Source organism: Cebus imitator, unplaced genomic scaffold (genome assembly GCF_001604975.1).
Source record: "Cebus imitator isolate Cc_AM_T3 unplaced genomic scaffold, Cebus_imitator-1.0 Scaffold15, whole genome shotgun sequence".
NCBI lineage: Eukaryota > Metazoa > Chordata > Mammalia > Primates > Cebidae > Cebus > Cebus imitator.
The window spans coordinates 7,230,770-7,242,765 of record NW_016107330.1 but is presented as its reverse complement, the minus strand read 5'-3'; the positions used below and the strand labels follow the sequence as shown (position 1 = coordinate 7,242,765).

Genomic DNA, 11,996 nt, shown 5'->3' with positions numbered 1-11,996 from the left:
GAGGGGTGGGGGGAGGGGGTAAGGGGTGGGGGGTGGGTTTTAGGAAGGGAGCTAGTGGGGTAGCATGATGGGTTGTAGGTGGGGACACTTCCTTAGAGAGAAGGCAGTCAAGGAAGCCCCCTGATGAGGCCCCTCAGTGACCATTCGGGGAGAAGCAAGGGTAAAAGGCGGGAGCAGTGTGGCACAGATGGACTGCACGCCTGAGCACAGGGAATGGTAGGGCAGGACAGGGCCGGGTAGGCAGTGGCCTGGTTGGCAGAGGCTAGAGGCTGGATGACATTCAGAGGGTGTCGGGGGCCACGGAGAGCTTTTAAACTGTGGAGGGGGTGACCAGATTCCCCCAGCTCCCAGGCTAGCCAAGGAGCCAGATGTGTACTTGTACAGTTCAAGTCTAGGGTGGGCAATGCAGGCATTGACTCATGCCCTGATTCAACAAATATATTGAGCACCTGCTGTGGGCCAGGGCCTCTAACCACTAAATGTGGGGAAGTGAAGAGGCCATGGGTGGGAGCCCAGAGCAAACCACCTACCCTAATCTTGGGAGGTAAAGACTTCCTGGGAGAGATGCTACTAGACAGGGAAGCAGTGGGGGCTAGGGAGGCGGCTCCAGCTCAGCTTCCTGGGGTTCCCATGGGGTCCGCCTGGCCTGGGGTTTGGATGCCCAGCTCAGCAGGGCACCCCCCATTCCAGGACTCATCACTGCCCCACCCACCTGTCTCCCGCAGACGGGCACCCTCACTGAGGACGGCTTAGACGTGATGGGGGTGGTGCCCCTGAAGGGGCGGGCATTCCTGCCACTGGTCCCAGAACCCCGCCGCCTGCCTGTGGGGCCCTTGCTCCGAGCACTGGCCACCTGTCATGCCCTTAGCCGGCTCCAGGACACCCCCGTGGGCGACCCCATGGACTTGAAGATGGTGGAGTCTACTGGCTGGGTGAGGAGGCCAAGCAGGTCAGCCCCATGCCTCTTGGCAGTGGGGCCTAGGGAACCCCACCCCATCTTCCCTCTGGGTCCTCCAGTGTGGTCTCTTACTATGCCCACCGTTCATAATAATAGGCCAGGCACAGCGGCTCATACCTGTAATGTGGCTCCCAGCACTTTGGACTTTGGGAGGCCAAGATGGGAGGATCAGTTGAGCCCAGGACCCCAGCCTGGCCCTCATGGCAAAACCCCATCTCTGCCAAAATTACAAAAATTAGCCGGTGTGGTGGTGCATGCCTGTAGTTCCAGGAGGCTGAGGTGGGAGGACTAATTGAGCCCGGGTGGGTGAGGCTGCAGTGAGCTGTGATCACGCTACTGCACCCCAGCCTGGATAACAGAATGAGACCTTGTCTCAATAATAATAATAATAAGGGGCTGGGTACAGTGGCTCACGCCTGTAATCCCAGCACTTTGGAAGGCTGAGGTGGGCAGATCACCTGAGGCCAGAAGTTCAAAAACAGCCTGGCCAACATAGTGAAACCCTGTCTCCACTAGAAATATAAAAATTAGCTGGGTGTGGTGGAGCACACCTCTAGTCCCCGCTACTCAGAAGGCTGAGGCAGGAGGATCATTTGAATCCAGGAGACAGAGGTTGCAGTGAGTTGAGATCACACCACTGCACTGCAGCCTAAATGACAGAGTAAGACTCCGTCTTGAGAATAAAAATAAAATAATAATGGCCAGGCCACATGCTGAGTGCCTGCTATCACCAGCTCGAGGCTGCAGGGGCCTGGTCTCATTTCCTCGTCCCCACGCCCTGGCAAGCAAGCTCAAATGCTGCTTCACAGAGGATGCTGAAGCTGGGAGATTTGGAGAAACGTGTCCCTGGTCACCCAGCAGCTCGTAAGCAGCAAAGCTAGAGTTTGAATTTGAGTCCACCTGGCTCCAAAGCCCACACTCTTAACCCACCATCCAGTCTCCCATGAAGGAAGTATTCCTTGAGTCGAGCTCAAATCTCTGAGCCAAAACCCCCAGACACCAACCTTCCCTGCCTGCCTGCCAGGTCCTGGAGGAGGAGCCGGCCGAGGACTTGGCATTTGGGACCCAAGTCTTAGCAGTGATGAGACCCCCACTTTGGGAGCCCCAGCTGCAGGGAATGGTGAGCTGAGGAGGGCCTGTGGGGTACAGGGCAAAGGGGTGGGCTCCCCGGCCAGCACCTCAGCTGCCTTTCCAACCCTGCAGGACGAGCCGCCCGTGCCAGTCAGCGTCCTCCACCGCTTCCCCTTCTCTTCGGCTCTGCAGCGCATGAGTGTGGTGGTGTCGTGGCCAGGGGCCCCTCAGCCCGAGGCCTACGTCAAAGGCTCCCCAGAGCTGGTGGCAGGGCTCTGCAACCCCGAGACAGGTGCAGGGGGCAGCCCCCGAGGCCCCCAGGTTGGGCATTGGCACAGAATCGGGTGGGTGTCCAGCCTCTGCGCCTGCTGTCCCCTCCTCGTGACACCTGCCTCTCCCTGGCAGTGCCCACTGACTTCGCCCCGCTGCTGCAGAGCTACACAGCTGCTGGCTACCGTGTCGTGGCCCTGGCCAGCAAACCACTGCCCACTGTGCCCAGCCTGGAGGCAGCCCAGCAACTGACAAGGTGGGCCTGTCCCTTGGCCCATCTGCTCTGAGGACTGGGCAGAGGGAGGCTCTCCCGAAGGCAGAGCCCAGGGAAGATGCCCTGCCTGGTGGCTGGGAGAGGGGCCCTGGCCACTGCATGACCTCTGATCTGGGTCTGCCCATCCGCCAGGGACACCGTGGAGCAGGAGCTGAGCCTCCTGGGGCTGCTGGTCATGAGGAACCTATTGAAGCCGCAGACAGCGCCAGTTATCCAGGCTCTGCGGAAGACCCGCATCCGCGCCGTCATGGTAACAGGTATGGCGGCATGTAAGAGGGCAGAATCCGCCCCTTCCTGGGGCATCTTTCTGGGCTCTTGCTTCAGGCCAGGTCCTTTTCAAATGTTTCACAAATCACAGTATCCCCCCGCAAGTGGTAATCATCACCCCTGTCTGACAGATGAGGAAACGGGGGCTTAGAGGAATGGAGTGACTTCCAGGGAGCCCAGGTGTGCTGTCAGACAGCCTGTGTTCCAGCCCGGTAACTCACTTACCAGGTGGCCGCTTCAGGTTCCAGGTCGAACCTCTGAGAAATGGGGATAATGTCAGCCTCAAAGGCTGTGACAAGCTCAGGGAGCAGGAAGAGAAAGATTCTAGCCGGGCCCGGTGCCTCACACCTGTAACCCCACCACTTTGGGAGGCCAAGGGAGAAGGATTGTTTGAACCCTGGAGTTTAAGAGCAACCTGGGCAACATGGCAAAACCCCGTCTCTATAAAGAATACAAAAATGGCCGGGCACAGTGACTCATGCCTATAATCCCAGCACTTTGGGAGGCCGAGGCGGGGAATAACTTGAGTTCGAGTTCAAGACCAGCCTGGCCAACGTGGTGAAATCTGGTCTCTACTAAAAATACAAAAAATTAGCTGGGCGTGTTGGTGGATGCCTATAATACCAGCTACTCAGGAGGCTGAGGCAGGAGAATTACTTGAACCCAGGAAGTGGAGGTTGCAGTGAGCCAAGATTGTGTCATTTCACTCCACCTTGGGCCACAAGAGCAAATCCCCCCCCCCAAAAAAAAAAGAACATAAAAATTAGCCAGGCATGGTGGCATGTGCCTGTGGTCCCAGCAACTTGGAAGGCTGAGGCAGGAGGATCGCTTGAGCCCAGGAAGTCGAGGCTGCAGTGAGCCATGATCACACCATTGTACTCCAGCCTGGGCAACATTGAGACACAGCCTCAAAAAACAGATTGTAGCCGGGTGAAACAGCAGGAGCTAAGAGGTCTGTGTCCCTCCTCTTGTCCTCCCCGCTCCTGCACACATGCCATGTGTGAACATGCATTCACTGGCACTTGGCAGCAGAGTCACACTGCAGTAAGGAATTCGGTGGCTCCTATCTGTAATCCCAGCACTCTGGGAAGCCAAGGCAGTGGGATCACCTGAGGCCAGGAGTTCAAGACCAGGCTGTCCCAGAAAAATTAACCAGGTGTGGTTGCGAGTACCTGTAATCCCAGCCACTTGGGAGGCTGAGGCAGGAGCATTGTTTGAGCCCAAGAAGGAGGAGTTTACAGACAGCTGAGATCAAGCCACTGCACTCCAGCCTGGGAGACAGAGGGAGACTCTGGCTCAAAGAAAAGAGAAGGAGTATATGGGGAGCTCCAGCCCGGGGCTCCAGTTTCTCCTAAGACCCTTCGATGCCTGGATCTACAGATGAGGAAACGGGAAAGGGATGTTGATAACCTGCCTCAGCTCACTCAGCTGGTGGTGGCAGACGGATTTCATCCAGCCTGTTTTCCACCTGTAAGGATCAGGATGAGGATGGCCTCCCCGGATAGCCTCAGACCCTGACCTTGCCCCATACCTCCCAGGGGACAACCTGCAGACAGCAGTCACTGTGGCCCGGGGCTGCGGCATGGTGGCCCCCCAGGAGCACCTGATCATCGTCCACGCCACCCACCCTGAGAGGGGTCAGCCCGCCTCCCTCGAGTTCCTGCCGACAGAGTCCCCCGCAGCCGTGAATGGGGTTAAGGTGAGGCTAACCCAGAGTTCAGCTGTACTGAACCCTGTGACCCCACCCCTTTGTCACCTGACCCAGGCCCCAACTCTCCAGGGTGGGCAGGGGGAGCTAAGCTGAGCTTCCTGGGCCCCCAGGATCCTGACCAGGCTGCAAGCTACACCGTGGAGCCAGACCCCCGATCCAGGCACCTGGCCCTCAGCGGGCCCACCTTTGGTATCATTGTGAAGCACTTCCCCAAGCTGCTGCCCAAGGTAGGGCTGCCCCCAGCCCCCTGGCTGCCCACGCCTCCCTGCTCTGTCTCCCTCCTGGCTTATTCTCCCTGTGGATGCCTCAGCCCTCCCCCATCTCCCTGTGCCCCCAGGTCCTGGTCCAGGGCACTGTCTTTGCCCGCATGGCCCCTGAGCAGAAGACAGAGCTGGTGTGCGAGCTACAGAAGCTTCAGTGAGTGCTCGGCAGAGGGTGCGGGCAAGGGCCTGCAGGGACTGACCTTGTCTGTTCGTCTGTCCCTCCCTCCCTCCTTCCCTAGGGACTTGTTTCCCTCCCCAAGCATTAGAGAGCTGTCACCCCTCCCCACCAAAAGCAGGCAGGCTCTCCCGGGTCTTTCATGCTAAAAATAATCATTGTAGGCCGGGTGTGGTGGCTTATGCCTGTAATCCCAGCTCTTCGGGTGGACAAGGTGGGAGGATCACTTGAGCCCAGGGCTTTGAGACCAGCCTGGGCAACAAATTGAGACCCCGTCTGTACAAAACATTTAAAAATTAGCCAGGTGTGGTGACACATACCTGTTGTCCCAGCTACTCAGGAGGCTGAGGCAGGAGGGTTGCTTGAGCGTGGGGGATTTCGGCTGCTGTGAGCCGTGATCGCATGTACCGCTGCACTCCAGCCTGGGCAACAGAGTGAGACTCTGTCTCAAAAAAAATAATATCAGGCTGGGCGCAGTGGCTTACGCCTGTAATCCAGCACTTTAGGAGGCCGAGACAGGCGGATCACCTGAGGTCAGGAGCTTGAGAGCCGCCTAGCCAACATGACGAAACCCAGTCTCTACTAAAAATACAAAAATTAGCCAGGCGTGGCGATACACACCAGCTACTCAAGAGGGTGAGGCAGGAGAATCACTTGACCCTGGGAGGCAGAGGTTGTAGTGAGCTGAGATCATGCCACTGTACTCCAGCCTGGGCAACAGAGCGAGCCTCTGTCTCAAAAAATAATAATAGGCTAGGCTAGGCATGGTGGCTCATGCCTGTAATCCCAGCACTTTGGGAGGCTGAGGCAGGCGGATCACCTGAGGTCAGGAGTTCCGAGACCAACCTGGCCAACACGGTGAAACCCTGTCTCTACCGAAAATACAAAAAATTAGCCAGGTGTGGTGGCAGGCGTCTGTAATCCCAGACTCAGGAGGCTGTTGCAGAAGAATCGCTTGAGCCAAGGAGGTAGAAGTTGCAGTGAGCTGAGGTTTCACCATTACACTCCAGCCTGGGCAACATGAGTGAAAATCCATCTCAAAAAAATAATGATAATGATAATAATTGCATGTACTCACTGAGCACCTGTGTACCAGGCTCCATGTGGTATTAGGGACCCAGCTGTCATCATATTCTGCCAGCGCACCCTTGGGGTGGGTGGGGTCATTCCCCGGGCCACACCTGCCCATGACTTTCTTCAGGTACTGCGTGGGCATGTGTGGAGACGGCGCCAATGACTGCGGGGCCCTGAAGGCGGCCGATGTCGGCATCTCACTGTCCCAGGCAGAAGCCTCGGTGGTCTCACCCTTCACCTCAAGCATGGCCAGCATCGAGTGTGTGCCCATGGTCATCAGGTAAGGCGGGCAGGGGCCGGAGGGCGAGGGCTCAGCAGGGCCAGTCGGCCAACCTGGGCCCCTAATGTCCATGCCCTGCCACCCAGGGAGGGGCGCTGTTCCCTTGACACGTCATTCAGCGTCTTCAAGTACATGGCCCTGTACAGCCTGACCCAGTTCATCTCTGTCCTGATCCTCTACACAGTGAGTATCTGTGAGCTCCGTGCCCAGAGCCATGCCAGGACCAGGGAGGGGACACAGCCGTGTGCCTCAGAGCCAGCAGGTCCTGGGAGAGATGATGTGGGCTCAGATCCTGACTCTGCTACTCTCCAGCTGTGTGGTTGGGGAGGTGGCAAGGCTCAGGGGAGACAAGAAAAACACCAGGCATGGAGCCCGGTGCCCACTAGGTCCTCAAACAGCAGCAGCTGTCATGGGCTGACAGCTTGACCCCAACATCGGGAGCTCCCCATCTGCAGGGAAAATGGAGGCAGAGCCAAGACCCTTGCCCCTGGCCCTGGCCCATCCCCACAGATCTGCCCATTTCCCCAGACACACTTGCTCTGCCCCCCACACCTTGGCTGTGCCTCCCACACCCTATTTGGAGGAGATCTCCCCTCCCCCACTCTGCACATGACCTGCTCCCCCCAGTGAATCAGGTGACACTGCAGGGCAGCACACATCTTGTACAGCGCACATCAGGTCTGAAGTCGAGGAGCTTCCCAAGGGTGGGAAACCTTCGCTCAGATTTTGGCCCCCCAAGGTCAGCACAGGTGCCTTTTCTATCAGACCAGGGGTTTGTCTCAAATCAAGAGCTGTGCCTCCTCCCATCAGACTGGGGGATGCCTTCCCCATCAGTCTCCTTTGGGGCAGGGGTGGGGCCTCTACTGTCAGACTAGGGGCAGCCAGGGCCAGGTCTCAGTTTCCCCTCTGCCCTCCCTTCCCTGTGGCAGATCAACACCAACCTGGGTGACCTGCAGTTCCTGGCCATCGACCTGGTCATCACCACCACGGTGGCAGTGCTCATGAGCCGAACAGGGCCGGCGCTGGCCCTGGGGCGGGTGCGGCCACCGGGGGCACTGCTCAGCGTGCCTGTGCTCAGCAGCCTGCTGCTGCAGGTGGCCCTGGTGGCCGCTGTGCAGCTGGGGGGCTACTTCCTGACCCTAGCCCAGCCGTGGTGAGTAGGGAGCTGACCACCCCCATCCCGCCCCTGCCCCGTCCACCCCACACTCATTCTCTGACCCCCATCCCTGTACTCCCAGGTTCGTGCCTCTGAACAGGACAGTGCCCGCACCAGACAACCTACCCAACTACGAGAACACCGTGGTCTTCTCTCTCTCCAGCTTCCAGTACCTCATCCTGGCCGCAGCTGTGTCCAAGGGGGCGCCCTTCCGCCGGCCGCTCTACACCAATGGTGCCGCTGCAGGCGTGGGGCAGGAGATGCTGGCAGAGGGGGGAGGAGCCCCGGGGGGTGCGGGGGGCAGATGGGAGAGAGATGGAGGGTGGCTCGTGCGAGCATGTGTGTCTGTGGGCCCAGGGGCGTGGCTCCTGCCTGAGAGACTCTCCCACCCCCAGTGCCCTTCCTGCTGGCCCTGGCACTCCTGAGCTCCATCCTGGTGGGCCTTGTCCTGGTCCCCGGCCTCCTGCAGGGGCCACTGGCGCTGAGGAACATCACTGACACCTGCTTCAAGCTGCTACTGCTGGGTCTGGTCACCTTCAACTTCGTGGGGGCCTTCATGCTGGAGGTGGGGCTCGCCCTGGGTCTCAGCAGCAGGAGAGAAGGGAGGTGGGGGTGGGTTGACCCCAGCTCGGCCCTGCTGCCCACTACCCTCTCCCTGCCCTTTGCAGAGCATGCTGGACCAGTGCCTCCCAGCCTGCCTGCGCCGCCTCCGGCCCAAGCGGGCCTCCAAGAAGCGCTTCAAGCAGCTGGAACGAGAGCTGGCCGAGCAGCCCTGGCCGCCGCTGCCCGCCGGCCCCCTGAGGTAGTGCAGGCCCACGGGCACCCCACACACTGGAGATCCCTGCCTCTGAGCCGCCAACTGGACCCCTCTCCAGCGACACCACCACCACATCCGCGAGGTTGGCGATCATCTACACTCCTGCCCCGAGACCACCCCCACCGTGGGGAAGCGTTGACTACTGCCCCCCACCTTGGACCATCCCTTGTAGGGACGGCAGCGCCCAGCTCCCATCAGTGCTGCTGTCAGTGTAGCAAATAAAGTCACGATATTTTCCTGGCTCTCCTGTGCCTGTCTTGTACCTGGCACCATAGACCCTCCCACCTATCCAGGAGGAAATGCACACCCCCTGAGGTGGCCGGCTGGCAGCGCCTGCATGCGTCTGCTCCTGGAACGCCCTGCTGTTTCAGGCTGCATTAGTCAGCTCCCCTAGCTGGGCCTCTGTCACACGAATAATGTTTCCTCTGTGTCCAGCGTGTGCCTGCAGGGTTCATTTAGCTTTTTTTTTTTTTTCTTCGAGACGGAGTCCTGGCCTGTTGCCTCGGCTGGAGTGCAGTGGCGCAATCTTGGCTCACTGCAACCTCTGCCTCCTGGGTTTAAGTGCCTCAATCTCAGCCTCTTGAGTAGCTGGGGTTGCAAACATGTGCCACCACACCTGACTAAATTTTGTATTTTTAGTAGAGACAGGGTTTCACCATGTTGGCCACGCTGGTCTCAAACTCCTGACCTCAGGTGATCTGCCCGCCTTGGCTTCCCAAAGTGCTGGGATTACAAGCGTGAGCCACTGCGCTTGACCTCGTTTAGCAATTTTTTTTTTTTTTTTTTCTGAGATGGAGTCTTGCTCTGTCGCCTAGGCTGGAGTGCAATGGCGCAATCTCAGCTCACTCCAACCTCTGCCTCCTGGGTTCCAGTGACTTTTCTGCCTCAGCCTCCCCAGTAGCTGCAAATACAGGCACTCGCCACCACCCCCAGCTAATTTTTGTATTTTTGGTAGACAGGGTTTCACCATATTGGCCAGGCTGGCCTCGAATTCCTGACCTCATGATCCGTCCACCTTGGCCTCCCAAAGTGCTGAGATTACAGGCATGAGCCACCGAGACCGGCCCCCCCTTTTAGCATTTTACAAGCATTGTCATGTCATCCTGCCAACAACTGGGGTACTATTCCCATTGTACAGATGAGGAAACCGAGACTTAGAGGTTACACAAGTAGAATGCAGCTAGATAGCTTTGACTCCATCTTCCACGTTCTAACCCTCCTATCCTCCTTTGCAGGACGGGGAGATGTGGGCTTGTGTGGGAGGCATTTGCCAGCAGGCAGTTCCCTCTCTCCCACCCTTCCTCTCCCTTCCCACCCTAACATCCTGGGCCTGGGACATGTTTGTGGGCAGTTCCTCCCTCAGATGAAATCCAGGCTGGGAGCCCACATCTCCCAGCCAGAACCCGCACCATCCCTCAGGGAAGGGTGGGTGCCTCTGAGCTCATCCCCCCAGCAGGCCCCTGGCCAACCCCTCTGCTCTAGAGAGGCATCTTGGCCATCTGGCTTATCTGGGTAGGGGAGAACAGGAAAGAAAGGTTGTTTCCTGCCTTCCAAAAGCCCTGGCCAGCCTCATTCCTGGAACCCCTGGGCCTGCCGCAGTAGGGGCTGAGAAAACGCTGAATCACACTCACGCTGTGGGTGTGAGAATGTCACTCCTGCCAGGAGGCACGTCCATGGTGGACCTCTACTCCGGTACCGTGTTGCCAGCCGCGACAGTTCAGGGTGGTAGATGTCGTTTAAGAGGAAGCTACAGAGAGGCCTGGGTTCAAATCCCTCCTCTACCCTTAGCTGATTATTCATGAATCTACTGGACAGGCGTGTACCAGGCACCAGGACTAACTCAACAAACTGGATAAAATGGGAAAAAACATGGTCTCAGCCTGCATGCAGCTCACCACCCACACAAAAGGCTGGCAGGGAAGGAGCACATCTCCAGGGACATGGTGGGAGCACAGCAGGCACAGCCCCGTCCCTCCCCTGCCCAAACAGCCAGGGGAATGGGTAGAAGGAGTGGAGAGGGTCTGGGAGCCAGCCAGCACCTGGGAGCTGGCAGCTTTAGCCCCTGTTTCCCAGTTTTTCGGTTTTTTTTTTTTCTTTTTCTTTCTTTTTTTGAGACAGGGTCTTGCTCTGTTGCCCAGCCTGGAGTGCAGTGGCTCAATCATGGCTCACTGCAGCCTCCACCTCCCCAGGCTCAGGTGATCCCCCCATCTCAACCTCCTGAGTAGCTGGGACTGTGGGCCTATACCACCACACCAGGCTGATGTTTGTATTTTCTGTAGAGAGGGGGTTTTGCCATGCTGTCCAGGCTGGTCTCAAACCCCTGGGCTCAAGTGGTCCGCCCGCCTCGGCCCCCTGCAGTGCTGAGATTACAGGGGTGAGCCACTGTGCCTGGCCTCCCCCTTTTTTTCAGGTATAGGGGTCAGCATTTCTGCTGGGAGGTTTCCTGTCTCATGCCAGTGGGATTGCTCCTGGCAGTGGTGAGGTCTAAGGGCAGGTAGAGAGGGATGAGCTGGCCTGAGGTGACAGTCTCTGCTGCACTGCAATAGACACTGGGGGGTGGGTCATGGACACTCATTCAACAAAGCAGCACTGGGGAACGAGCGAGGCACAGGACATATTTAGTCCTGCCTAAGACTCAGAGTCTAAGGGAGGTGGGGGAATGATGGGGGGAAGAGATTAGATGGCAAGGGTCTAAATCGTCGACCATCCCCATCTCCTCCCAGCCTGCAGCCCCGACAACTCTCCCCACTCAGGCCTGGGTTCTGGGGCAGGGTGAAGGCTGCCCCAGAGGCAGGGGATCTGCACCCCCACACCAGCCAGTCTCTCCAGGAAGCGTTTAGTGTACAGTTTACTCATTCATTCCACACGTTTGCCGAACTGCTGCTCTGAGCCTGGCACGGAGCCTAATGAGCAAAACTGAAGATGAGCAAAAACAGGCCTTGTCCCCGCCTGCAAAGGGCAAGATGACAATCTCATCGGGAAGAGGGACAGGGCTCAGATGGTCACAGACATAGGCCAACAAGACAGCTGCGGGCAGTAAAGCTAGAAAGCACAAAAGGAGGAAAAAGGGAAGGCCCCCTGAGGAAGGGAGGGTTTGATCTGTGACCCCACGGGGAAGACCTCAGCCAGTGCTCGGGAGGAAGAAACGGGGCCGGCATGGGAGGGAGAGGGGTTCGGGAGAAAGCCCTCAAAGGCCAGTGGCTGGAGGAGGACAGGCAGGCAGAGCCAGGTTGCCATAATGGGCAGGGGCCCTGGCGGCCCCAGAAGAAAAGCCCCGAACCTGGGTGAAAGGCGTTCAGTAGAAGGGGCCATGATCTGCTACAGGTGAGGGAGGCAGGACCCACATGGGAGGGCCCAGAGTGGAGGCTATCTCGAGCCCCGGCAAATGATGACGGTGGTGTCAACTAAAGAAGAAATATAGCCTTTTGATCGGGCACAGTGGCACACGCCTGTTAATTCCAGCACTTTGTGAGGCTGAGGTGGGTGGATCAGCTGAGGGCAGGAGTACAAGACCAGCCTGGACAACACGGTGAAACCTCATCTCTGCTGGAAATACAAAAAAATCAGCCAAGGCCGGGCGAGGTGGCTCACGCCTGTAATCCCAGCACTTTGGGAGGCCGAGGAGGGTGGATCACGAGGTCAAGAGATCAAGACCATCCTGGTCAACATGGTGAAACCCC

General features: G+C 58.2%; 1 protein-coding gene across 8 annotated transcripts in view; it reads left to right on the top strand.

Annotated features, from left to right (window-relative positions):
* The window catches only part of ATP13A2 (ATPase cation transporting 13A2), a 26,468-nt gene extending 17,910 nt beyond the window's left edge, over positions 1-8,558 (top strand). For 3 of the 8 annotated variants that reach the window (XM_037730166.1, XM_037730181.1, XM_037730163.1), the window contains 14 exons: positions 726-932; positions 1,983-2,078; positions 2,162-2,321; positions 2,435-2,555; positions 2,706-2,830; positions 4,379-4,539; positions 4,662-4,778; positions 4,889-4,968; positions 6,164-6,343; positions 6,430-6,526; positions 7,273-7,496; positions 7,582-7,733; positions 7,895-8,064; positions 8,168-8,558. In XM_037730166.1, the coding sequence (XP_037586094.1) occupies positions 726-932; positions 1,983-2,078; positions 2,162-2,321; positions 2,435-2,555; positions 2,706-2,830; positions 4,379-4,539; positions 4,662-4,778; positions 4,889-4,968; positions 6,164-6,343; positions 6,430-6,526; positions 7,273-7,496; positions 7,582-7,733; positions 7,895-8,064; positions 8,168-8,305 (2,028 nt within the window). In that variant the 3' untranslated portion in view covers positions 8,306-8,558. The remainder of the gene's footprint in view (positions 1-725; positions 933-1,982; positions 2,079-2,161; positions 2,322-2,434; positions 2,556-2,705; positions 2,831-4,378; positions 4,540-4,661; positions 4,779-4,888; positions 4,969-6,163; positions 6,344-6,429; positions 6,527-7,272; positions 7,497-7,581; positions 7,734-7,894; positions 8,065-8,167) is intronic. The other 5 variants (XM_017505484.2, XM_037730177.1, XM_037730192.1 and 2 more) reach the window with 5 other exon arrangements.
* The last annotated feature ends 3,438 nt before the right edge of the window (positions 8,559-11,996 follow it).